We start from the raw sequence: 27,281 nt of genomic DNA on the forward strand, positions 1-27,281 counted from the left end.
CTTTACAGGCTACCATCAAATAGCAAGGACTGTGTAATCCTGTCTCCAGTTTCACCACATGATGCTTGTATGGCTTCAAACTTCCCACTCCCTTCTCCTTAGCAATATTTTCTATCCTCTTTCCCATAATACATGTGTAAACACAATCTACAGCAGAAGCAGGGGCATTTCAAGGCTTACCATAGCTCAAGCAACACAATTTTCAGGAGATTTGGGTCTAGTTTAAGTGAAGCAAATGCATTGAATGAACTTCAGAGTCTCTTTTGTTTTCTGTGGCTTCTCTAATGTTTATTCCTGTAGAAGGAAGAAAGCCAATATTGACATTGCAACCAGAAGCCACTGAAATATGTAGGCACCAATATAGATATATCTTGTTATCTATATTCATATATACACACCCCCTCACCATCATCTCATCTGATTTCAGCTAAAACACTTATCTGCTATTTTTCCTCTGCCAAGAAAGTAACAGAGATGGGACAGGACTCCTCAGCAACCAAGGGCAGAAGTTGGGAGAAGCAGCATTTTGAGCAAGGGAAAGAGCAAAAGCCAAGCCAGGACCTTGGTGTGCAGGGTGTGATGTCCCCCAGATGTGAATTGTTCCACTGGGATGTTTGGACAGCAGGCTCACGGCTGGCTGAAGCAAGGACAGAGCTATCACATCTTGTCTGGGGTGCAGAGGGAACACTTTAATCTTAGCCAAGGAAGAGGAAAAAAATAAATAACTAGGGAAAATTATAAATTAAAGCTAGATTTTCATTAAAGGAAAAATATTACGTAACTCAATGATAAAGAGCTTCCATTCAGCTAGTCCTCTGCTGAGGAACAGGCCTTGCTGTGTCCAAGAATGTTTCCACAGTTTCACTTTTTGCTAAATGTTGTTCCCCATTGATACAATGAAATGGGTGGTAGCATATACTTCGTACATTTTTAAACACTAGAAAGTATTGGAAACTTTCAAATTTTGTTAGAAGCGTTGCAGATGATGAAAGACCAACTCTAGTTGGAGATGTCCAATTCCAACCTTGATGGAAGATGTGCTTCTACATGCAAATGCTAAGAGGTTTCTTTGTTGACTGGAACCTGTCCCCCACATTTCAATTCTTTGATAAATCTGTTACTCATCCAAAACTTCAGAGCTTTACCCAGCTGCTCCTGCACCGCTGCCCTGCTGGATTTCTCACTGCATTTTGTGGACTGGATTGCTTAAAAACTCAGGAATGGGAAAAACCATTGAAGTGCTTGGAGGCTGCAATGAGAACAGCACAGCAGCTTCTCCTTTGCCAAGCATCAGCTTCCTTTCACCTGGAAGAGCCAGAGCACAGGCACCGAGGAGAAAATCATGAGATAACTGTCAAAGGCAGCCAACATCAATTACAATACACTGCAGGTTAAATTGCACACGACACTTTTTCAAAGCAAATCACCTTCTCCTCTAAAGAGGTTTTATGTCATTTTTAAATTCTAATGATTTGCTGAGAACTCAATATCAAGAGAAAAAAGAAAAAAAATCAATTGTTTTCCACAGATGGCCACAGGACTCAGATGCAGCTGTGGCACAGATAGGGCAATCACAATGACATGGCTTTTTTCCTCCTGTTAGTAGAGATTATGCTGCATTAGATGGCATTGAGAGGGTGGAGAAAACTGATATGCTTCTAAGATAGTGATGTACTATAAAGCTGGATGAGCTAATTTTAGACCATTTAAACTCAGATATTGGCAGCACTTTTTCTGAGAGCTCAGTTAAGGCTAATTTACCACGAATCAGCCACTGAACTCATCCTGCAGATCACAGAAATGTAGAACTATCATGCACTTAGAGGATAAATAAAATACTGTGCTGGTTCCTGCAGGTTACATAAAAATGCTTTTAGAAGCAGTAATGCCAAGAGGACATGACTTGCATTTTTATACTTATGAATGCTCTTCCATAGTAATTAAAAATGACACACCCCATTAAATCACTTAGTACATACCTTAAAGCATATGATGCAGAGGTTTCTTGAAAAAGCCAGTTACACAGTGTAGCTCTGTACAAGGCCAATGCTTCAAAGCAATTTTCAGATTTTATGAGTTACATATGCTTCAGAGAGGGAGTTGTCTTTTGGTTTTTTCTTCTTCTGGCAGGAAGATACACTGCAAATAAGACCCTACTTAATTTTTTCATTGCTGCTGTGAATTACAAATCCCTTGCATATCTGAGCTTCAGCACAAACAGTAACACATCACTGGAGAGGTCTTTTATTGGGAGAGGATCCTTTTCATGCTGAACCTTTGTATAAATAAAGCAGTAGTAATTACATGATGGAGAGGACTTCTGGCATTGTTGCCTACTCCCACCAAAGAACATTTCTGCCAGAATCCATGGGTGGGAGAAGCCTTGAGTCTTTGCCATGTAGCAGGCTACTGTATTAATTTTGTAAGACTGCAGAGTCCAACTATGCATGCCATAGGAAACTCAGATTTTTTTTCCATCACCTCTGTTTATCCAACACTGTTTTGCTCTGATGACACTTCAAGCAAACGAGCTCTATTTGACTACATCAAGATATTTTTCTTACCCAGATTTAAAAGAGGAACAGTTTTACTGAAAACTTCAGTTTTATTTGGTCAAGGCAGGGTTCTTTCCTCCTGTTTCAGAAATAAGACTCCCAGACCAGAGCACACTGACAGCACAAGCCCCAAAGTTTCAAAAGCACAAGAGTTGGGAGAGAGGCTCAAGGTCAGTAAAATCCTTCATGGAGGGCAGCAGACCCTGCTGGCAGCACAGCACCCAGCACTGAGGGGGTCAGGTGTAATAAAACCCACCTGAAAATTAAAAGCACCAGAAATGTACTGATTATATTTATCTTGTGAGCTGAGGACACAGTAGAGACTGTCCCAAGCCTGACTGTAGGAGTTGAACGGGGAATCTTCTGTTGGCATTTTTAACCTGTAGTGAGCAGGGAGTATATGGCACCTCAAAAATCCACCTTTAATGCTGAAATCCACAAGTTTTTATATAAATGTTCTTCCTTCAGGGATGACTGTCTGTCACTTGAAATTCAATCAAATGTCTCATCTCTCACTAATACCTGCAAAACCTCTGCTTTGTGTCCACTGATATAATCTCATTGTTCCATCCAAGAATTCAAAGATTAAAAAAAATGAAATATTTGAGTGGACAAGATTTGTGACAGCCTAGGTATGTCTGTGATACGTGCAAACAGCCCTTTTTACTCCAGCATTCTGCTGTTTTTAATAAAAAACTATCAGATCACACAAGATTAATTCCCAGGAAGGTAAAAAATTATTTCATCCAATTGTTTTCCTGAGAACACTACTAGAGAACAGGATAAAAGAAAAATTAATTTTTGCAATGACAAAAAAAACCAAAAACAAAACCTGAAGTTGGCTCTTAGCCAGAGGGCTTTTTAAACCTTTAAAGAAGCTTTATTTAAGAGACCTTTTTTCCTGATAAACTTCACTACAAAATAATATAGTTTTGACATTTTTCCACTGCTTAGCATTGGCTTTGACAGCAACAACCAGCTGTTCCTTCTTATTAGCAAATGCAAAGTCGGGGCCAGCCTAAGAACAGTTTATCACCAGCACATCTCTCACAAGTTTAAGGGCAAGATTCTTAGGGGATGACAGGCAATTAAAAGCGCCTCTTTTATGAGAAGATAGTTAAAAAATACAAACATATCTGAGTTAGAGTTGAGTTTGGTGAGCAGGCACTGCCTGAGCTTTGTGACCTGCTGCTGTCCCAGAAAATGAATCCTGGATGTCCTTTGGAAACAGAACTTTTGCAAGCTGGCTACTTGAGCTCACCTAAGAAGACCACCACCTAAGAAGCAAAGCAGCAACTGAGGCTGAAAAAGGAGCCATACAATATTTTATCTTTCCTCCAGCTGCTGGCATCCTAATTTTAATGTAGTACAAATCAGTGATAAAGAGTATTAGACTACCACTTAGTTTCCTTCACAGTAGGTAAGTACTCCTCAAACTAAAGGCTAAAATCTTTCACATTGCAATAATTATTGAATACATTTAAAGTACCATCATTCTAGTAAAGGCTGACTTAGGAAACCACAAACTGAAAAAATCTCCAAAAATTTAGTGTAAGAATTACCCTGAAATTTTTATATTTCACTTTGCAAATCATTAAGTTTTTAAATGTATTTTTAAGACTAGCTGGAAAAATTATTTTGATCTTCCAGGTATTGACCATCTGCTTACAGCACAGAAGCAATGAAAAACCAGCAAGGTGAGCTCTCCATGGTGTAGCCCAAGTCACCTCTGCCAGAGGAAGCAGTGATGTCTCCTGTAAGAGGGAAAAAGACCACCAAGTTGGCCAAAGTCAGAGATGAACATAACCCATGTCTACTACAAACTGCATTCCTCCTTCCTGACACCTGACTCCTCCTTCCTTGGGGGACAGCTATGTTTTAGATCCATTCTTATGCTTTCCCCTCCTTGTTTCCATTTCCTTGAGCTATTAAATCTAAAAAAGCCAAAACAACCCCCAAAACAAACAACTCAACCCCTAAGATCCCAAGTGAAAAAGTGTAGCAGATACTTATAAAGGGATCCAAAATTGTGAGTAGTAATCTCATTTGTTTATGTTAGGTTTAGGGATGATAAAGTGTTTTTTTTTTTAATCTTTAATTTTGTTATACACAAACAGCACTAAAAATAAAATATTACTGATGGCATGCTGAAACCATTTTTTTTTACTTCAGAGCAGAAGAAAATAACCAGGTAAGGAAAGTGTGCCCAAACTCTAGTCAGGGAATCATCTTATCTTTAGAATTTTCTGAATTTTGAAATGTATTACTTTCTCAATGTCTGACAAATATATCTGTCTTTCCTGCCATGCTGGAAGAAAGTAACTCAAGGCTCAAAAATCTTCTGCAATATTTAGGAGCAATCTATGCTTGCTATCATAAGCCACTAGGATGAATTGCAAAGACAGTTTAATCCTTGATTACAAGTACAGGCTCTTGGAATACTGGAGCAATGCACAGATGGTGTGATACTAAACACAACAGCTCTGCCCTATTCATGGCATTTTGTGAACAGCAGAAGGACACAGGAGAAGTGCCAAGCCATAAATTCCCATCCCAAAAGCATGAACTACTTATTTGTGCTTGATAATTTAGAAGGGATTGAAGGCAGTAATGCAAACCTGTGTCTGGGAAAGACACATGGGGGAGTTTATGGGATGCTTTCTCCAGGAAGGACCCCAAACTGGAGCAGGGGCATGGTGTGGGGAAGGAGCAGTGGAGGTTTAATGTTATGACCTGACCACAACCCTCCATCCCCCATCTCCCTGTGCTCCTGGGGAGGAGGTAGAAAAGTTGGGAGCGAAGCTGAGTCAGGCAAGAAGGTTGGTTTCATTTTTATTTCTCACTGTCTTACTCCAGTATGGATTTGCAGTAAATTAAATTATTTATTCTCAAGTTTAATCTGTTTTTCCCATGACAGTAATTGGTGAGTCATCTCTGTCCTCATCTCCACCTAAAAACTTCCTCTTTATGTTTTCTTTCCCTGTGCAGAGAAGGCAGAATGAGAGAGCAGCTTGGTGGGCACCTGGTGCTATCCAAGGTTAACCCTCCTCAATTTGCTTAAAGAATTTGTACAGGGAAGTCCAGGAATTCAGCTTCTCAGGGCCCCCAACGAGACCTGACACAGCTGCAGGCCCTCAGCCAGAAACAGTTCCATGTCAGATAGATCCTGTTGGTGACATTGCCCTAAACACATCTCACTTCAGAACTCTAAAGTGCTGTGCAAACACCAACTAATCCTCTCACTCATGCAATATAAACTTATCCTCAGAGATGTTAAGTAACCAACCCAGTCACACCACAGATGCAGGACAAAGCAAAGCTTTCACCTCTGCTGTCACAGCCCATATCAGCAAACCTGAGTACAAGGCACAAACACATTTTAAAAGTCTGCATTTCCTGCTGAATTAGGTCAGGAACAGCAAGATGAACTTCAGCCCCTGTGGAGTGCAAGATAAATTAAATGTGAACATCTCAACAGCAGAATCTTGGGCTCCCTAACTTAGAAACTCAGTTCCTTTAATAAGAGGGAGAGACAAACTGGAGCCTGAAGGGAAGGGGCTGTTTAATGATGCTTCATCCAATGTGGGAAGCAGCTGGCCTGGTTCCCAAGCTTGTTTTCCTCCACCTCCCCGGCTCAGCAGAGACCTTGAATGTTATGGAGATGCCAATCTGGCAATCAAGGAGCACTTTTCATCACCTTCGAGAGGAATAATCATTTTCAAGCTTGTCCCTCAGCTGGGAGGAGGGCAGGGATTGGCAAAGGTCAATAAAATTAACATTCAAGAGCAATAGACATGCAGTTGGGCTGTAATTGAAAGCCTGGAAAGTGACAGAGGAAGGGGAAGAGAATTAAAGCAGGGGTGTTTGCTCCAGGGAAAGGGTGGGACCTCTTTTTTTGGAGGGGAGAGAGTAGGAAGATCTCATATTCCACAGGGGAGGCAGTGATCTTGTCAAAGGGGACGGACAAGTAGAGGAACATAATTAATCAAACTGAGGGAAGTTCTTCCTGCAAAGAAACAGAACTGTGCATAGTCAAGTCTGTTTCCCAGTCTGCTCACTGGACTCTACTTACACCCAGAAAAGATGACATGCAGACATATCACCTGGCAACAAACCTGGCTGATACAGTCCCAGCAAAGCATTTTTGTCTCGGGCTTGGTATAGCCTCCATCACAATTTTTCATCCGGCTTGAGGAGAGGGATGAAAAGAAGAGGTGAGTGAAAAATCCCAGATGAAACCAATCCTCCCCTTTCCACCAATTTTTTTCCTCTTCTGCCCAACCTCTGCCCATGTGGGCCCCCTGCTTTCCTGATGCAGTTCCAGCCCCATGACTTCCACTCCATTACAGCTGCCATAGCCCAGACCCCATCCCTGCCCTGAACTGCCCTCGCCCACACACCGTGCGAGCCCCAAGTCAGAGCATGTCCAAGGGAAGGTTACATAAAGGAGACAGTGCCAGGTTTCCAAGAGTCACATTTTTACAAGACAAAGCAGTGATGAACTCTGCCAGCGTGTACCCACAGCCATCAGCCTCTGTGAAAAGCAAACAGCAGTGCAAGTACTGCTTAAAGGGAGTTCCTTGTGCATCTCTCAGGTTCATTGTGTCCTCAGCCCACACAGTTACAGCTCAGGTGCACCTGCAGTGGCAGACATGGAGCAGCAGCACACACAGGGGCAAATCCATCCCAGCAGGGTGTAGTGGGAAAGGGAGACAAACCAAATTCCTTACACACCACAGTATACACACAACTCCCCAACTACTGTATTTCAGAAAAGTGAGGTAGGAATTTTTAACCAAGTTCACTAAAGAAATAACACTTCTGTCCTCTCAGTGGTCAAAACCACAAAGCCGCTAAATGGTTGCAAATCCCACAAATAAATCCTCCAAATAATCTTTTTTTTTTTAGGACTTTTTCTATGTAGAAACTAGAGCTCTTTAGAATTTCACCACTATAATGTTTGAACTTTACACATTATAAGAATGGCAAATTACTTCAAGAAAAGCTAGTAAAAATTACTACAAGTCAAAAAAACCCCTCCAAACTTGGCTATCTCTACTTATCTCTACTTAAACCTCTAGGTAAGAGTAACTTTTTTCTTTTCTATTCATAGCCATCTGCTGCAGACAATTTTACAGCTGATTTTGGTAATTTGAACGTTTCTCCCCTTGCAGAGCAAGAACCACAAAGCACATGACATTCAATAGATCCACTACTATTTTTAGTTAAAATGCTTGATCCTTCCTTCCTCTGTTCTTCCCAACTCTTCTAAGGCACATCCAGGAATTTTTCCCTTGCCAATATTCAGGGAAGTCTTGACAAGTGCAGGATTTAAACATGGACTTTTAACTTCAGTTTAGAGCTAAGGAAAAAAACCAACCCTATTTTTCAATTTTCTGCCAATATGAGATGTGCTGGAAAAGGGTAAATGCTTCAAATCTTTGTCAAAAGCAGCTCCAAGGGGAAATGTGAGAATCAGAAGCTTTAAACAGTTCAGTTACTCAGGAAAAGGCTTTTGTGTCTGATTTTGGCATTTCATGGCTTATTACAGAATATTCGGCTCCCCCTTTTGTCTCTTACTTGCCCCCACAGTTCTTGCACGGGCCAACTTTAGCTGCTTGTGTTACTCAAGACAAATTACAGTGCTCAAGATATAATTAAAACTTATGCTATGTGGAAAGCCATTAATAATTTGATGATTGTCTTCCATGTTTACCATAACTATAATCAAAACCACTTCTGGACCTGAAATAGATAAATTTCACCAATAAGTTAAAAAACCACACAGCTTTGCTGTTCATCCATTGTTTCAAGAGCTCCAGTCGAGACACAGTGCCGTAATTATCAGTAATGCAGACAAGCAGCTAAGCACAGATTCAGTTACAACTGAGCATTTTCAACTGCAGCTTATAAAAAGCTCCTGGTATTAGAGCATGAATAAACACCAGAGTATTTTAAGAACACAGAACAGCTCTTCAAAATTTGTTGAACAACATTTATGACAACAGAAATGTAAGCACCAATTTGCCATTAGTGCCACTGCTGGAGTGCCAATTTCAGGCCATTTATTTTGTTGTTACAGGTTCCACCTCTCAGATCTTACCTTCTTCTTTAACACTTCCTGTCCAGCTTAAAATTTTGGCTTTGATCTATGTCATCTCATCACAGCACATTTTATTTTACATGTCAGCACAAGTGACATGTTCACTTCCTCCAGCTACAAGCTACTTACTATGTATTTTAGCTGGAGAGTTGAAGGTTTAAAAGAATAACTATATAAAAGTTCTCAGTGCCACCAGCTCTTTGTATCACCTAGAGCTGGCAGCCAGGGCAAGCATGACATAAGGAACATCTGCAATTAGGACACTGTTACAGATATGCAAAGTGGTAATTATTGATCAATTAACATGAACCTGCAAATCAAATCTCCATTTGAAATAAAACTCAATTAGTGCTTACTAATAGCAAATTCAGGAATTAGTACTCATTGACTCAACTTCCTCCCTCACTTCCTCTCCAACAGGGCTACACCAGGTAAACTTTGCAATTCCCACTCAGTTTGTCATCATTTCCATGGGACCAGAAGTAACTCCCCAGAGCTCCATAGCAAAGCAGCACCCACAGCTCAGCAAGCACCTTCCATGTCAGGTGAAAGGTATTTTGCAGTGCTACTGAGCAAAACCCCAGTCTCCAGGAGTTACTAAACTTGAACACCAGGCAAGATTTGCTGCTAACATTCCAACTAGATTCTACTGCGCATCTTTGAGGTGTGTTGCAGTTAAAAAAATGCAACTTTAAGGTATTTGGAGTTTTCTGGAATATACAGAAATTGTATAAAACTGCTCTTTCAAGTTTGAGCTCAACCTAAGTTCAATTCTGTATACCTGAACAGAAGCACATCTGATACCTTGAGCAAGCCCCCAGTGGCTACAAGACAGGTTGTTTCTCCATTTAAAAGACTACAATATGCACAAATCCATAGAGGTTTTAATACTGTATATTTAGTACTGTATGGGATACACAACATAATTGAAGCCAAATAAAATCTCAGGCAACATAAACCACGAGGTCAGACACCACAGAGTGTTGTATGCATTGTTTATTGAACTTCAAATTCCACGGTAGGTCACAGATTAAATAGTTAAAAACTGGTTACTATCATACAATGTTCAGAACAGTCTTTTAAAACACCTCTTTGGACAAAACTAAGACCCAGATTCAAGCACAATTCCCCCAGGACAGAATCCTTGGGGTGGAAGAGAGCTTCAAAGTACTAACAGTACACAACACTACACAAACACAACAGGTCATTGCCCTGGGCTGCCACATGATTCAGAGCAGCTCTGTACAACACCTGCCTCCATGGGCAGACACCTACTGTGTTAGTAGGACAAAGTTTGCTTCTCCAGGACTTCAACATTCCACATAACAGCACAGATAATTCTGGGTTCTTTGAGGTTTTAAGTTACAGAGATGAAACCAGATTTAAGCAAACTGACACGGTCTTGTGCTTACGCTCTTTAGCCTTGACACGTAAGAACGCCTACACCTCAAATTTTTATTTTAAAGACATGCTGTCACCTGAGATCAAAAATCTGTGAATGTGAACAACAGTGGTATCTTACATTACTTACTCTGAAGTTTTAGACTAGTTGGGATGGGAGATTAGTGCTTGAACTGCACTGCTCAACACTGCATCCTATTTATGCCATCTTTCCTCAACTGAACATACAATTAAGTGTAACAAAATGCATCAAAAAGATAAATCAGTCAACTGTAAACTGTTGGCAAGAATCACTCAATTATATATTTGTCTTCTATTTCAAGCATTTGTACAAGACACCGGAACTAGAAGCATTAGCTTTAATTTGTGCAATGTAAGAATTTCCTTCAGGAGGAGTTCAGTCATCCGACTAGACAGGAGAACCTCCCAGCCTTGCCTGGCAGCCATCAGTCGTAGCTCACCTCGCAAGAAGATTGCGAGCTACAACGTCAAGAAAGCACCGCAGTGCTAATTCCAAGCAAAGGCAGGATTTCCAGTCTGAGATTTCCCTGCTGCATTACTGTTCCCATGTGCAACACAACTCACACTGAGGAAGCCTCTCAAAGGCACCACTCCCAGCTGCAGCACGTACAGTGGTACTGATGCAAATGTTAACTTTGCTTCAAAACAGTTGGATGTATTAGAGCTTCCAGAGGACCAAGAGTGCACAACATGGAAACGTGTAAAGCAGCAGGTTTAACCTCAGCAGCCCTTCTGAGTGATGTCCTGCCCAGAAGATTTGGTAATATCCATTGTAGTGAACACCTGTAAGAGACCAAAAGAAGAGCTTATGTACTGCTGCCTGCATCATCATCCACATGGCTACTGATTTCCTCTTGGTAAAACCATCTCCAAGAGAAGGTTCTGCATCAGGCTATGCCTTTCCCCTTTCTTACCTCTGCACAAGTAGGATGGATACCAATTGTTTCATCAAGTAATTCTTTGGTGAGACCACATTTGATTGCAGCAGCAAAACCTTGGGTAACTTCACCAGCATTTGGTCCAAGAACATGCAGTCCTATCACACGATTCTTTAGAACAGATGGAAAAAAAAAAACCACAAGTCAGTACCAGGCAAAGTTTGACAAAAGCTCTAGTATGTAACTCCCACTACACTAAAAGTGTTATGCAAACAGGTCAATAGCAGAGTCTTTAAGAAAAAATTAACTTCTTCAAATAAAGTAGGTCTGCAGTTCTTTCAATTCCAACAACACCCTCAGCATATCCATTCCAGCTTGCTACTTACATTGTCCTGTTTATTGCAGATAATCTTTGCATAACAGGTATTGTTATCTCTGCCTGGCACTGTCCATTCAAGTGGCCAGAACAAAGTGTGATAAACCTGGGAGGAAAACAAGAAAATGAGCATTAGAATGTCATGGATTCAGTCAGACACATTCTACTTTTTAAAATCTTTATAAATAGGTGGTTTGGCATTTAACCCACTATATTCTTGTTTATAACAAACTAGACAAGAGTAATTTTTTCCACTCAGCCCACAGAGTCCATCCTCCAAAACTCAGCAGAGAAAGATTTGACTCAAACCATAAAGCTCTGATTTAAATACTTGATAAAGACAGCAACGGCTATAATATACAGTAGTTGCAAATCAAACTTTCAAAAAGAAATGTACTAAATTATTATCCAGTTACTACAAGTTTAACCTGTTATGCAAATCAGTTAATAGAAGCTCTATGTCAAGTGATCTTGAAAGATGCAAGCAATTAAACACAAGGCATGCAAGCAGCTTCAACATAACTCCTCAGATATAATCATAAAATGGGAAAGTTATCCCCAGTATTCCTATAGAAATTATGTTAAGGTCAGCAAAAAATAAATTCACAATTCAAGTACAGTGAACCAGCAGAAAATAGCTAATCCCAGGAGTTTGGTACACTTCAGCAATAAAAGACTTTAATTCATGACAACACAAAACTCCTACAGCTCTGCAACCCAAGTGTGGCCTCCTGAAGTCAAATGCTTCTCAGCCACCTGCAAATAGTTATGCACAATTCTAATATGGGCATTAAGCTCAGTCCTGGGTTTCTGTGAGTCCAGATGAAAACACAGTCACAACAGTTCTACCCATCTAAACTTCTAATCTTGTTAACATAATGCTTTGAGAATAAAGCAGCAAGACCCAGGAAAAACACTCTCAAGCTACAAGTTAATTGACTCTTGGGTGTTCTTACCTCCAAGTTTTGCTTTCCATATTCATCTATGGCTCTTTCTTCAGGATACCCACAGCTGCCATATTCTAAGGGGGTAAACACTGTTGTTGGTACATTGATATAGTCACACTAAAAATAAAAATAAAAATCATGTTTAGACTACGCAAGTTCTACACAGTACATAATAGAAAAAGTTCTGTAAGAACCTTTCTTCTCTTTTGAAAAACACTTGCAGAGCTCACAGACTGCAAGACATAAATTAACTCATGTTACTGCAGTTTTGAGGCACCAAGCATAGAATTAAGTTGAAGTTGTATGCTTATAGCTTTACCTTTCTGGAACTACCCCCATACAGCCTTTGGGCCAGCAGCCTCCCTGCCTGAATGGCAACTGGAGTAAGTTCAAGCTTTCCATCCAAGATATCCCCAATTGCATAAACATAAGGCACATTAGTTTGTTCTTCATCATTTACAGGGATTTTCCCATTCCTTTAAAACAAACAGAAGACCACAGAATTCAGCATCACAAACTTTCCTCGGATCTCTGCAAAAAACAGGGGAGAAACTCTATTCTAACTACTGAGCTAATTTCATTAAATATACTTTTTTACTTCAACTGCACACTTCAGAGCATCAGTCACCTGGAACTCTGACACACAGCTGAAGTCTGTATTCAGTGGGCCAGTTCTGACATGAACAACAGTGCCTGGCTGATGACAGTCAAGCTGCTCAGACATCTTTGGACTCACAATCTTTCATCTGATTATTATACAGCTTTATGCTTTCAGCACAATGACCAGTGAGTACGTATTCACTCAGAATAGTTATTTTACAAAGTACCTATTAAAGAAATTAAGTAAATGGGTAATTGTACTCAAATCCAGGACAAAAAGGGTTTCAAAGGTTCACTTTGGTGAACCAAAGGTTCTTATATATTACCATATATAAGAATACCATATATAAGAACCATATATATACCATATATAAGAGTGGTAATTAAAAAATCATCATGTATCATGAGGTATTTTTACAGGGGTTAAAAAAAACCAAACCCTTGCATTCAGGGGTTTTAGGGAATTCAGCAATACTCACTTCTCATTGATTTTGACACCAATTGTCTGTAAACCAATATTCCTGGTACATGCATCACGACCAATGGCTATCAAAACCTAAAAAAACCCAAAATTAAAGGCAATACCTTTATGCAAGAGAAGCATAAAATAAGATTTTCCTCAGTCTTTTGGTGGAAAAACTGAAGCATATGAATAAAATTACTTCTAAATTGTTTCTTCCAGAATTTGAAAGAGCCACAAAAAACTCTCTTCCATGAACAATGTTTTAGAGATGCAACTAACAGAAAAGTCAAAACAAAACCAGAAACAACCACACTGTTTGTATGAACTAAATTCTAGGCACATAAAATTTCACCCATTTTGCTGACAGTATTCAACTAAAGACAAATACTGAATTTCCACTTTTTTTTCTTTCAGCAATTTACATGAACAACTTTTTAAGGAGGAGTTCCCCTCAAGTTGTTAAAGAAAAAGTATTTCAGTACTTTTCATGTGCATCTACAGCCATTTATTTCAAATCCAGAAATGCTTACAGTGTTATATTCTTCTTCAAGGATTTCTTGTCCCTCAGTAGACTTTGCTGTCACTTTCAGTCTTCCTGGCATTCCTTGCTCCAGCTGCTCAACCTGTGCAAATTATTGTAAGCTTAGAATGACCTGAAGCAGCAGAGCTCACTTCCATTGTCATTCAAGCATTACCCTACTAATCTATCATTAAGCAGTACAAAAAGCTCAGTCTCATAAAACATTTATTTCTGCAGGGAGCCAAAGCCTTCCCAGAAAACACCTGCACTTTCCATGCACTGTTTAAAGTAATGATGTGTTAAGAGAAGAAAGCTGAAGGAAGCACTTGCCTGAACAGGTACAAACTTCCTGATGAACTTCACGCCGTGTGTTTCCATGTAGGCACCGACTTTTTCTGCCATTTCTTGGTCAAAACCCCGCAGAAGAATGGAACGCACCATCACTGTGACATCCAGACCCAGGCCAGCCAGAAACCCTGCACACTCCAGAGCCACGTAGGAAGCACCCACAACCAGAGTCTTGCCAGGGCAGTAAGGCAGGGAGAAGAGGTCATCACTGAAAAGAGAAGAAATCCAAGCTACAAGGTTCTTCCAGCACAAGCTTGTTTGTCTTGGCAAACACTAGAGCAGACGAGTTCAGTCTTTTGTGCCCTTTTTATCTCACCTTGTAATGCAGAATTCCTTATCTCCAGGGATACCCAGGTATCTTGGCCTTTCTCCTGTTGCCAGGACAAAAGTCTCTGCTGTGTGATAAGTTACTTGTCCTTTTCTGTTAGTTGCCTGTTGATGAAGACACAATTAAGACAAGACATTATCATATGCTTTACAATAAAAATTATGCAATCCATTTCTGAATTATTGTAGATATATTTAAAAACCAAGAATAAACAATATGAAACAATAACTAATGCATTTAGAGATGCCATGCAGGTCATTGAAGACCAACAGGTTTAAACAACAGACTATCAGGCTTTTCTTCCATTAGATCACTTAAAATCCCTTACTCTTTGAATCCTGCCCATTTTAACTACTAATTCAGATTGGATTATTCATAACAATTTGACTTCTGAGTTATAAAAAGCCACAACAAATTAAGACAACCCCCTTATCCCCCCCCCAATAAAAGGGCAGCACAACGTAGGGGACAGCATAACATGAATCAGTTCTTTGGCTAATGTAAAAATTAAAAAAAACAAAATAAAAAAGGTAACTAGTTACATGATTTCATCTCAGAGGGCCTAAGACCCAACATTGCATGAATTCTAACTAATTTGACCTCTAGAGACCCTTGGTCTTTGGAATTTCATCTTGCCAATGCATCTCTCCCAAAATCTGACCTTCATTCTTGCTCTTTGTTAGTTTTCTATCACAAATGAAGGAAAACTTCCTCCCCATTGAGTCAACAGGTATTCAGGTTGGAAGAGATCTCAGGAGGTCATCTAGTCCAGCCTCCTTCAGGGAAGTCTCTCTGTTCTAATTAATTTATTGGTTAGGGACACTTAAGTGGCCTGGACACTTGAACAGGTGGTACACCAGGTAAACTGAATTTACTATTACCTTTCAGCGCCAGGATCTTGGTTTAAAACACAAGTAGTTCAGCCTTGATATTGAACACAGACAATTACACCCACTGAGTGCAACAGTTTCCTTCAATACCCACTTCTAGGTTAACCTTGCTTCAGTATGATCACTTAACAGCAAGATTGCCAGAACAAGCTTTGTCTTGCAAAATTGACACTTTAATTTGTATGCTGATACAGCACAAGGTTCTAGCAGAGCTCTTATGCAAGCGCTTAATCTAACTTTAATTTCAATAGTTTTTATGCTTTAGTATGAGGATTTTCCAAGTTGCAAAATCATACAGCTACAGTTCGCTTTCTTTCCCCACCTTCTCACTCAGGCTGCTGAAATCACTCATGAAGGTAGAAACTGAGACCACCTTCCTCTATTCTTACAAGACACAGGTTTACACATATCCACATCACTCTTGCATAACTAGGTTTGCAAACACTGTGGCAGGTACTAAAGTACAATAATTATTTTAATCAGTAACTTCACAAATGAGTTATTAACTTCAGTTGACCTAACTTGGCAATGTTAAGATAAAGCCTTTCTGGTGCTGAATTTTATAAGGCACTTCTAGAACACAAGTTTTCCCTCCCAGCTAAGTATTTTCAATGCAGAGTATACCTTAATTTTGTGTGGTTCCACGAATTCTCCATAGGAATTGAGGTATGTCACAGACTTCTCTCTCAAGGACACTCGATAGCCCCAGTTTAAAGAACCAATGTAGTTCTGGATTGCTTCTACCATGACCTCCCAGTTGTGTTTAACTGAAACAAGACACTAATGTCATATTTAAGAAAATAAAAATGAAATATGCCCCTTAAGAAAAACTTATTCATTGTACATCATGCTAAGAAAACATCATTATTAGTAATGAGGATACATATTAAGGTCTTGTTCTACTATGTTAACACTTATGTAACTTGTTACTACTATCTGAACTAAGCCCATTCTAGAAGTTCTGTCATTTATTTCAGGGAAAAAACACAATTAACTATCAACCCTAAAGGTTTCTATGACTCAAGAAGGACACCTCCTGATTCACCTAAGGAAATAACTGAACTCTGCCTCTAATTTATTAAGTGCAAAGTACAAGAACAGTCTTGAGTTCAGCATCTCATCTGTACAGCCTGGTCTGCCTTCTGTGTTCTTACCAACCTTGTTCTTCATATTGCCACCCATATTTCCTTGAATCTTGGAGTGCCTGACCCAGAAGTGCTGCTTGATGCATCAGTTTCTTAGGAATGCAGCCTACATTTACACACGTGCCACCAAGTCCTAAGATGGAAAGAACCATGTTATTGCTTCTATTAACAGAATTTATGCTTTTCCTATCACGTACTTTGTATAATCGCTCAAATCACTCAGGAAGGTTTGCTGTAGCCACACCAGTAACATGAAATTTCTGTTGCAAGGGGTATTTTAAAATACAATGAACACACTAAGCTTGTATTCACTTAAAGATGTTATTAGAATCACTGACCCAAGACAGCTACAGCATGTCAAACGCAGACCCTAGTTACCTACTCCACAAGGCTTCAGATTTTAGTCAGGTTGTCAAGTAAGCAAGGCAAAAAGCCCTGAGTTCCTACAATTTAGCATCATCTATTATAGGGAATTCGAAATATGCCCGTGTTTGAAATACTATCTACAAGAGCACATTTGTTCCTTGACTCCATATAAGTTTCATTGAAGTTCCTTACTTGCTCTCAGCTGCCAATATTCACTAATGAGGTCAGCCAGCAGCTGTCCTTAATTAGGGAAAGGTGAGACATACATAGCCATGGAGTCACTGCTCTAAATGGAGCCTATCAGTTGTCTACAAAATAGAACTGGATGAACTAAAACGCAAAATATCCCCACAAACATTAGAATGTGAACATGCACACACACACTACCTAGACATGGTTTGACAGCAATAAAAGCTAAAAAAAAACTTTTGACAAAGAACAGTTAGGAATGCCCAAAACAGAAATAACCATCTAGAAAAGCAGCAGGCATGCCAGGAAAATAACTCTTGTTACCTGTGTACCAGAATGACAGGAACTCTGCCTCAATTCCTAAGAGCTCAAATCCATAATACGTAACATCTCATTATGTATCACTGGTACTCAAACATCATCAAATACAAGACAAAAAAAAAGCTTACCCCATGTGGTTCCAAGAGGTGTTGGAACAACATAATCTAATACCATTACTTTCTTTCCCAAGGCAGCAGCTTCCTATAAAAGATGAAGCAGACTAGTCAGCATCACAGAACCAAGCAAGCCTGTCCACTCATTCATGATCATGATACACTTGGCACTAATAGAAGCTTTTTTTATTACCTTCACTAGTTAGCCATTATCATATATGGCTCTTCTATCTCCTTCCCTAGACAACAATTGATATCCCTCAAGAACTGACTTTTTTTCCAAACTCTGAATGGCTCCTTGCACGTTCAGTGTTGCATCCATGTCCTCCTATGCTGTCAAAAGCCATGATCTGAAAAAGGTATGAGATGGGCTCAGCAGCCTATGATTCGCTTCTACCTCACCTAAAGAAATATTTATGCTTTTAGCTCTCCTTTTCTTTCAGAAGGACAGAACTGACTTTCAATGTTCATGGATGGAAAAGAAGGTGAAACTAGAAACACTGCAATGGAGCACCACCATGTTTGGGGACTGGTGCACACCCCATATGAAAAGGCACAGTTAACATTAATTAACAAGTTGAACAGCAATACTCATCAAAATACTGTTTTATACCAACATAATTAATAGAGAGATTAACTCTTGAAGCACTTTTACATACCACCTGCTCTTTAATGCCATTTTCACATCATACCTTAGAACATGCAAGTCCACCTGAGCCACCACCAATAATAATGAGATCATATTCATAAGGCTCTGCAATTTGGTTGTCCCCAAGGAGTTTCTGCAGTGATCCATCCTGATAAGCCTGAGAGAAAAAGAAAAAAATAATCAAATTAGCACACATTTCTGAGCAAACAACTGATAATATTGCCTCCTCTGACCTACGTCACCCAGCGTACTGCGTCACACAAAATTTAACTATGATCAAACAGCAAATTCACTTGTCAGTCTACAGTCTTGTCTACTTCCAGCTGATTTTTAAAGCCAAGTTACCTGATACGTTGCATCATAGCCACCAATGTGAGTTCCATTCACAAATACATTAGGCACCGTCCTCTGGTTGGTCAGCTCTGCCAAGACTTGCTGAATACTGGCTCCATCATCTAAAAATAAAAGAAATGTGTACATTATAAACAGGAAGAGAGCTTTTAGGACAACCTGAAGTGTTAAAGGTTTGGACTGTGATACACTGTAGGCCAGCCAAGACAATTTTACTACAAACATTCCATTTGCAGGTTTACTGGACATAAGCAAGTCTTCAGAAGCAACTTCTCAAAGAAGCAGGCTTAAATACATAAATTAAATTGGTATTTCAAACCACAATTCTACAGAATGGAGTAACAGAGAAGTAGTAAAAGTTTAGTTCTTGTATTTTGAGCATTTTTATCTGTCTCTGACAGTGTGACATTTAATACTACACAAAAATTATTTTCCAGCTATCACAGATGATCACAACTTTTCTTGCATGAGAACTATCTTGTTTTGGAGTATGTTCTGTGCACAGGTACATAATTTTGCCCAGCAGCTTTGTGTTATGAGATGATGGGTAAGGAAAGTATGAACATGCTTTTCTACTTACCCTAAAGCTACCTTCCTACTTTTTCTACCCACCACACTGTCAGAAACTTTCTAGTTCTAAAATTATCATTGCTTGACCTGACCTGTCATCTGAATCATCAGCACCTACACACAGGCTCAATTTGGATCTCTCAGCAGTAAATGAGAATGGGAATTTACACTAATCACTTTGACTAAAATCTTTTTATTCCAAGATTGTGTCTATTTAGCATCAGTAATTGGAGCAACAGTAAGGGAAGTATATTGTGAATCAGAAGTAATTCCAGGAAAAAAAAGGTTGTGCATTGTACTTCACATATCTTGGGCTATAATTAATTCACAGTATGACAACCTGAATAAGAAGTAACCAAGAAGAGATGAATAAATAGCTACATTTCTCCCAAACATTGCTTAGGCAAAAAAAAAAAAAAAAAAAAAAAAAAAAAAACAAACAAACTCAGAAAAGGCATTAGAACTTTAAGGAAAGCATTGAAAAGTTTTGTACAGAAAAAAAAAATAGTAATAGACACTCAACAGCTTATCAAAAGTGCATTTACAAACTTAGTAAGAACCATATAAGAAACTATTTGTTCCTAAAACTACATTAAAAACTACATGCATTAAGTCCAAATACACATAAGTCACTGCACATGTCTTAAAACTAAAGCAGCTGGGACTTTAAGGAAAAAGCAACCTGAAACTAGCAGCGGCCAAGTTACCCTTCCTTCCAGTGACTCAGCACCTTTCCCAAAGAAGGTCACCCATACACCAAGTGAAACATTAACTACTGGTCTCAAGCCACAGGAGAACCAGGAGCAGGAAAAAATCCCAAGCCTTTACCCGAGAAGTCATAGCTCCTTGGAGAGAAAGCAGATCTCACGTTCTCTGTCACCTGATGATTTTTACAGAGTCAAAGCCTTCAGTTATATGAAACGCACATCTGTATAAAATCCACATTAGAGCCCAATTGCCTTTATCTCTGCATATATTAAAATGTATTTTACTTGTTTCACATATCCCCTAGTAACTTCAAAACATCTTAAGGAATCATGGAGAGTCACTCATTTTCGTTACATGAAGCAGAAGCATGTGATACATTTTTTCTCTCCTACTCACCAGTTACATCCAGTTCCAGAGCATAGTACTCCACACGCATGGAGCGGAAGAGTTCCTTCACCTGCAACAGGAACAGACACCACGGCAGTGCAAGGGTTTCTCAGCTCAGGGTAAAACTTCACTGCTGGACACACAGGTAACCTCGAAGGCTAAGTTACTGTGCTCTGAGGCACAGCCACAGCTCCACACAGCTTTGGTAGTTTGGCACTTCCATGCTTTGTGTGTTCCTCACTTAAAACCAGAGCATTTAACCTTCCAATACAAGTCCCATTACCTTAAGAAAAAGCTTCTAGATACAATTTGCTTAGCTGCTGACTTCTCTGACATACCAAAAGCCATGGAAGTGACTGCCACATAGAAAACCAGAGATAAAGCAGCAGCAAAAAAGTTAAAAAAAAAAAAACAAACCAAAAAAGGGATAGAAGATAATACATAAAAAAATAACCACTGCAAAGGAAATTTTAAAAAAAGGACATTATAAAAAGCTGCAGAAGGAAGCAACACTTTCCAAATGTACTCAGCACTCAGCTGGGTGTTTTTATAACCTCAGTCCTGGATGGACAAAGTGTACCATTACCTGATTGAAATCAGGCAGCCTTTTAGAAACAAGACTTCTACAGTAACATTTTTTGTTAAACTGGCATGTGAAAAGAGCTCTAGCAAGAATCACTGAATGCCTGTGGGATGGACTCACTTGCCAGCATGGAGTCTGAACATTTTTCAACCACCTTTCTGACAAACCTAAAATTTACTAACAGAGCTTCACTAAAAGTATGTTGAGTCACATCTAGTAAGTTTAAAGATGTCTAACACATGAGGAATAAAATGTTCTTAACGCTGCTGTGATTCACACTGTTCCTATTCTTTATGCAGGCAAACAAGAAGACTTTGTATTCTGTACCAACTACAAATTAAGTTTCTTACCACATTATATATAAACCGTAACATTCAAAAAAAAAGCTTTACCTCAGCAATTGACTATATTGGTTCTACAGTTTTAAAACTGTGGAAGTTCTAACAGATCTTTCCAGGCCATCTGCATGAACTCATTGCTCAAGCATTGTCCTCTCATTTGGAACATCCGTAAGGACAGAGGCACCTGGGCTGGCTCAACGTTTGACCATCCTCACAGTAAAGAACTTTCATTTTATCCTACTGGAGTGTCTGTAATTGCAGATTACGTTTGCTGGTTCTTCGCCTTTCAGTCTGCAACTTGAATAACAGTCTGGTTGACTTCTCACCTGTCAACTGAAGGCAGCAACTAAAACCTTGAACTTATCAAGGTTCAACAAACTGAGCTCCTCCTTCACACATTGTGTGTGTGATACTCCAGTCCTCTAACCATCTAGATGACCCCTGAATTTTTTTGTCCTAAGCTCACCATTACCTTCAGGCTTGCTTTCTGGAATGATTTCGGCTACAGACAGAATGAAAGGGAAACAGCAGGGGAACCACTCCAGACTTCCTGCTCTGCATCTGCTGTTACAAATCCCAAGCTAAATGCCATGCAAGACATTGCATTACCATCTAAAAAGCAAATCTTAAAGTGATTGCTACTAGGAAGTGTTAAGAATGCAAAGGCAAATCAGAAAATTAGCTGCTTGGCTGCTGGTTTAGTTTGCAGCAAAGCAGCAGAGTAACAGGCAAGTGTTCATTAGTTTTTGTTTTCTTTTTTAAAAAACTCTGCCAAAACATTGCAACAGCAGCTGGCAGGAGGGAGGACAGGACAGAACATTACTAAACCAAGAAAGATTACACTCAAGAAAGGACAGATTTAAGGCATTTAGACCACCTTTATTCTTTACTGAAGATAGTCAGTGGAGAGAAAAAATATCAGACAAATGTCAGCATCCTAATTAGAGGTAACTACTGCACTTTACACTTATGAACAAATCATACTTGTGTTGTGGTAAGGATCATAGCAAGCACATGAGCAGTTACAAAATCTTCAGTGCAGGCAAGAGACAATAGATTACTTTGCTTTGGAGAAGGAAATGATTAGGAGGAGCAAAAAGATAACACACTAATCATGAGTAATATCTACATAAGCTGAACAGGAAATGATTTCTCAGAAATACTCACTGGAGCACTCAGCAACAACTGCATTTACCAGAAAACAATTTTGAAATGAAAAGGAAGTAAACCTCCCTAGGGAACACAACCAGAAAGCTTACTGCTATCTGGCATTGTAGAAGTCAAAATTAAAATGAGATCAAAGGAGTTATTAGACCAATTAATGAAAAAGAAGATCCACTGAAAACTTTGAACTCAATAAAACTTAATACAGATTCAGGTCAAGAAATTCCTGTGTCACACACACACACACCACTGGAAACTTCAGCAGTTTCATTCAGGGAGATTTTCTTCCTTGTAGCCCAAAGCCAAAACTGTGACTTCTCCAAATATCTGGGATGGGACACCAGGGTCACTGGTCATTTAATTCCCTTTTTACCAATGCAATGGCCTCAGTTACCTACTAAACCCCTTAGGTTTTCACAAAAAGTTATGGACTAGAAACACTTCCAAATATTATTAAACAACAGATAATCCCTCTAAAACCAAGAAATTGGTCTAACTTTAGGAAATTCTTCCCAGAGATGCTTTCTGTCACTAGGGTAGTTAAGCAGGTTTGAAATAAGCTACACACCATAAAATAATACTGGTATGTCCTAGATCTGCTTTTTCAAGTATCAGCTAACACCCCATAATAGCTACAGCTGAATTGGCCAGAACCCCCTGAGGATAGAGAATGTAATCTGTAATAGCATAAAATATAACTAAAATAACCAGTAACTCCTATGCAACCACAGCTGTTGCTCTTGGAATTTCAACATATCAGTGTTCAGCCTTGTCATTTTTTCATGCTAAAACACGATGCTGTCTTCATGCATTTCTATCTTACTTATTATCTTTTCTGGATGCTAAGAAATTGAAGAAACACCCAGGTTAAGTTACGACAAGGAAGTAATTCTACCACCACTGCCCTGTTAAAGCAGTGGAACAACAAATTGCATTTGCAGAAGAACAACAGCACAATTTCCAAGTCATGCTATTAGCTAACCTGAATACAATCACCTACTTAATTCACTTGGGGAATTTATCTGCAGCTCTGTTTCTGAATAAAAGTGTGTTTTCAATTTTCTTCTAGCATGGCTACCTCCACTTGAAACAGAATTCTTTCCATCCCCAAATTAGGTCCTTTCAGAACACGATCACTAAACATCTTTAGTTTTTCAATTAATCCTACCAAAAGCACATTGCTAACAACCATCCACAGTAAAAGACAATACAAAGCACACTATTCATATCTGTCTAAAAACTCAGAACTATGTGATTACAGTTTAAGTACCCAAGATGTAAATACACTTTCAAATTATATCCACTTCATTAACTCTATAGACTTGATCAGCTAACAATAATCCTACATTACCCATTGTTTTCCCATTCCTTTCACTAATTTCTAAGTCTTTGGTAGGTTTTCCCATTCCTATAACTAATTTCCAAGTCTTTGATAGGAGGGACTGTTAGTACCCTTAGTGTTAAGAGATATTCCTCTGTTTTATCATTTGATGTCTCATGTAAGGCTTCCTTTTTCCATAAACTTTCTTCTTCTAATTTTCTGTTTGCAATTTATACCCCTTCTCCACATTTGCTTGGTTATATCACCCTTCTGTTCCGCTCCAAGTAGGAAAATAAGACAAGGAAATCTGCCTACCAGGGCAGTCAGCTCTTCTTCCCCCACCCCTATTTATGACCTATTTCTTCACAAAAATTCATGCAGTGTTTTTCAACTCCCCCTCATAGAAAGCGCCATGACAGAGGGTTCTCCTACTCCCTGTATTCATTCTTCCTCTTTTCAAGACAAGAAGGGTAATATTCCTCATATCTGATTGCTTCCCTGAAGCAAGCAATCTGCCTAATGGAGAACCTATGATCAAATGCAGAAAATAACAATCTGGAATTTAATTACTGGACTACAATCAAGTCTTTTCTCTTCTTCTTGTCTTAGTCTAGATCCTCTGCAACACCACAAACAGATGAAGGAAAAAGGCACAAGGTTTAAAAAGTTACTGTGCCACCATGTGATCTCAAACCCACTGAACTGAGTGCCATGAGCATCAGCATGTACAATCACAAGCACTAAAAGCACATAGGGCAACACTGATATGCACGACTAAGTATTTCTCAGTGGGCAACTCTGAAGTCCTCAAGAAATGATTTCTCCTTAGCAGAAGATAACACTTTTGTCAACTTGACTAGACTAGAGCAAGACTCCAACTCTTCATTTACTGAAACTTCGAGTAAGTTGTTAAGAAGGATTTGAGCTATGTACTATGTTCTACTATCTGCCAAAAGGCTCTTAGAAGGCATTGCTTTGGTTGCTCCTCTACAGAAGTTTCCTTTCTCAAAACCTCAATTAAGTTGCAAGTGAGATAGGATATATTTAGTTAAGTTTTCTGCAATGGGGTCATAGTATTTCTTCCCTCCACAGAATTCTCTAACCTAGAAGTGGGAGTGTGGCTTCTGAGTATTTTCCTGGTTATCAGTTCTATTGAGGAACACCAGGACTTGACTCAACAGTTCCAATTACGTTCTTCCTACCATGGCCATATCAAATATGGTAGCATGAGGCTTAAATAAAGTTTCATAACATATTTTTGTAAATATCCAAGAAACCCAAGGCCTACAAGTTCTCAGATCCTGTGTGGATATATGACCAGTGTGTTGGAACCATAAAATTCTAATGAAGGCCCTGAGATTTTAATGAGTTTGGCTTACTAGTTATAGCCAGCCTGTGACACTGATGCACAATCAGGGCTAAAAATATATTTTTTCTCTAAACATCCCATTAACCAAGAGTGCTTTTCTCTTCTTTTAAACACAGACTGCGACCAGGCTTTAGAACTTACGCACTTGCTATAGAGTCAACCTTCCTCAAATTTAGAAAGGATGGAAAACTCAACTCGTCTCTCCCGTGGGGAGCAGCTTCGTCCAAGCTGAACAACAACGCGGTACCCAAATTTCCAGCGAGAAATGAACACAGCCAGCACCCGAGCTTCGAGCAGCTGTAGAGCTGAGGAACGAGCACGCTGGGCAGAACTCGCCGTACATCCATCTCCCAGCGCAGCAGAGAGAAAGAACTACCACGAACGCCACGGATCTTCGCCTGGTTTCAAGCCTGGCAAGTGGTTTTGCAGGGCTCGCACGTGGTGCTGGAGCGGGATGCACACGGCGTCACTTCTGAGCGCTCACAACCCCGCAGGTGCCGCCGCTGGCAGCAATCGCCGCTTCCCCACACCGCCCTCCCTCAGCGCCGCTTCCCTGCGCCCGGCCCGAGCCGAGCGGGGCCCTGGGGGCACAGCTCTGCCCATGCATCCCTCGAGGGGAGGGCCCGCGGGGACCGCGCCGAGCGGGCTCTCTCCGCCGCCAACTCACCTTGTTGCAGTAGGGGCAGTAGCTCTTGCTGAAGACCATGACGCGGTGGGAGGCGATGAGGGTTCGCACGCGGAGCTTCAGCCCGTCCCAGTCCGGGAGCCGGGTCTGTACCGGCGGAGGCGCCATGGCAGCACCGGCGCCTTCCCCGCGGCGGCCGCGCTGACCCTCAGCCCCAGCCGCGCCCGCCCCTTCCGCAGCGGGCAGCGTGACGGGCCGGGCCGGCCTATTCGGAGAGAGCGGGGGGGAACAACAGGCCGAGGAGGGCTCTCCGCCCTGCATTTCAACCACAAGCACTATGAATCGTTGTGAAAGAATAAAAAGTCTTTGGTGCCACAGGAGAAAGTGTATCTATTTGCCTAAAGGCTGCGTAGAGAAGGATAAACTCGCGTTGTTTAAGCCTCTCTCCCCTGTGCGAGGGGGCGCGAAGTGAGCCGACAGGCGGCCGGGGCGAGCGCGCATGGGCGGCGGAGGGCGGTGCCGGGCGGGGCGCGGGGCCGTGCCGGGCGGGGCCGCCTCAGAGCCCGCCTGGCCGGGGCTGGCAGGGAGGGCGGTGCTGGGCCGGGCGGCCGGAGCTGTGGGCGGGCTGCGGGTTGTTCTTCGGCCCCTCACCGAGCTGGCGGGGTTTACCTCGGCCTGGAGAGATCGGCCCGTGTCCCCGACCGGCCGGGTTTGGCCTGCCTCGGTATCCTCTAAGTTAGGACCAAGCGTGGGGGGGGAAGCTGCTTCCCGTGTCTGCCTCCACCTGTCCCCTGGGTCTCCTGCACAGGGAGGAGAACGGGTACAAGTGGAGCGTCTCCTGTAATAAAATGTATGATTATCCAAGACAGCATAATAAATTTCATTTTCTTACGCATTCCGGAGTTAAAGGAAGGGCGTGCTGAAGCATCGCTTATTGCATACATCTCCGATGAGATGGATTACTCTCTTCCCACGAACTGCCGGGGCTGAAGGGTGGACGTGGCCGTGGTCCCGGGCAGAGGCACGGGAAGAGGCGGTGTGCGGCAGGGAGCGGGAGCAGCCCTGCCCGGTCCTGCCCTGGGGCAGCACAGGGGAGCCATGGCCCCGAGAGCTCGGGCACCTCCCCGCAGGGACACCCGGCGTTCGCCCATTGCAGCAGCGGCTCTCTGCGAGCAGTCCTAAGGGCTTGACCTGCTTTAACATCTAAGAACTTCGCTAAATCAAGTCCTGCAAGCTTCTGAGTGACAGGAGTTATTTTCTGTAGGTGAGGAAAGCACAGTGATTTCATAAGATTCAATAAGGAGTTTTTAACAACGTAGGTAATGAAGTCCATTGCTCCCTCCCACACCTGCCACAGACCAGTCCTACTGCTATTTACTAATGCTAAAAATAACCCCATATAATAGCTGTAATGCCACCGGTGATGAAAACGGGCCTGGTGGGAGACAACTGAATTAACTTGCTGAATTCCTTTTTGGATCACGTGTACCTATGATGTTCACTGCTCAGTGAGCTTGAAAAAATGTATATTTATTTGAATGTTGGTAATGAAGGAGTTCTAGACTAAGATTTTCTACACTCCCCACAGAGAAAAACAAATCTAAGGTTTGCAACCTTTTATTTCAATATCAGCATGTAGGAAAGCGGAT

At 40.8% G+C, this 27,281-nt stretch overlaps 1 protein-coding gene across 3 annotated transcripts; it reads right to left on the minus strand.

Moving 5' to 3' along the window:
• Positions 1-9,636: 9,636 nt before the first annotated feature.
• On the minus strand, positions 9,637-26,055 carry TXNRD3 (thioredoxin reductase 3). 3 transcript variants are annotated; one of them, XM_062500914.1, is made up of 16 exons: positions 25,675-26,049; positions 20,239-20,299; positions 18,559-18,668; positions 18,257-18,370; positions 17,580-17,652; positions 16,589-16,708; positions 16,055-16,197; positions 14,529-14,644; positions 14,195-14,420; positions 13,875-13,967; positions 13,361-13,437; positions 12,601-12,757; positions 12,291-12,398; positions 11,345-11,440; positions 10,995-11,129; positions 9,637-10,863 (listed from the first exon to the last, which is right to left on the minus strand). In XM_062500914.1, the coding sequence occupies exons 1-16, from the start codon at positions 25,951-25,953 to the stop codon at positions 10,801-10,803; spliced, it is 1,971 nt and encodes a 656-aa protein (XP_062356898.1). In that variant the 5' UTR covers positions 25,954-26,049; the 3' UTR covers positions 9,637-10,800. The 3 variants fall into 3 exon arrangements, 2 of the variants coding, with proteins under 2 accessions (XP_062356898.1, XP_062356899.1); XM_062500915.1 differs by lacking the exon at positions 12,291-12,398 and having other exon boundaries at positions 25,675-26,051; XR_009933572.1 differs by lacking the exon at positions 9,637-10,863 and having other exon boundaries at positions 11,087-11,129; positions 12,291-12,355; positions 25,675-26,055.
• Positions 26,056-27,281: the final 1,226 nt, after the last annotated feature.

Source organism: Cinclus cinclus, chromosome 12, assembly GCF_963662255.1.
Source record: "Cinclus cinclus chromosome 12, bCinCin1.1, whole genome shotgun sequence".
Taxonomy (NCBI): Eukaryota; Metazoa; Chordata; class Aves; order Passeriformes; family Cinclidae; genus Cinclus; species Cinclus cinclus.

Bases quoted from the DNA above. Each gene is read 5' to 3' on its own strand.
- TXNRD3 (XM_062500914.1), bottom strand. From the start codon at position 25,953: ATGCAGGGCGGAGAGCCCTCCTCGGCCTGTTGTTCCCCCCCGCTCTCT. The intron at 11,441-12,290 runs GTAAGAACACCC...TTTTCCTCCCAG, and splicing joins ATGGAAAGCAAAACTTGGAG to GTTTATCACACTTTGTTCTG. The intron at 10,864-10,994 runs GTAAGAAAGGGG...GGTCTCTTACAG, and splicing joins TCCATCCTACTTGTGCAGAG to GTGTTCACTACAATGGATAT.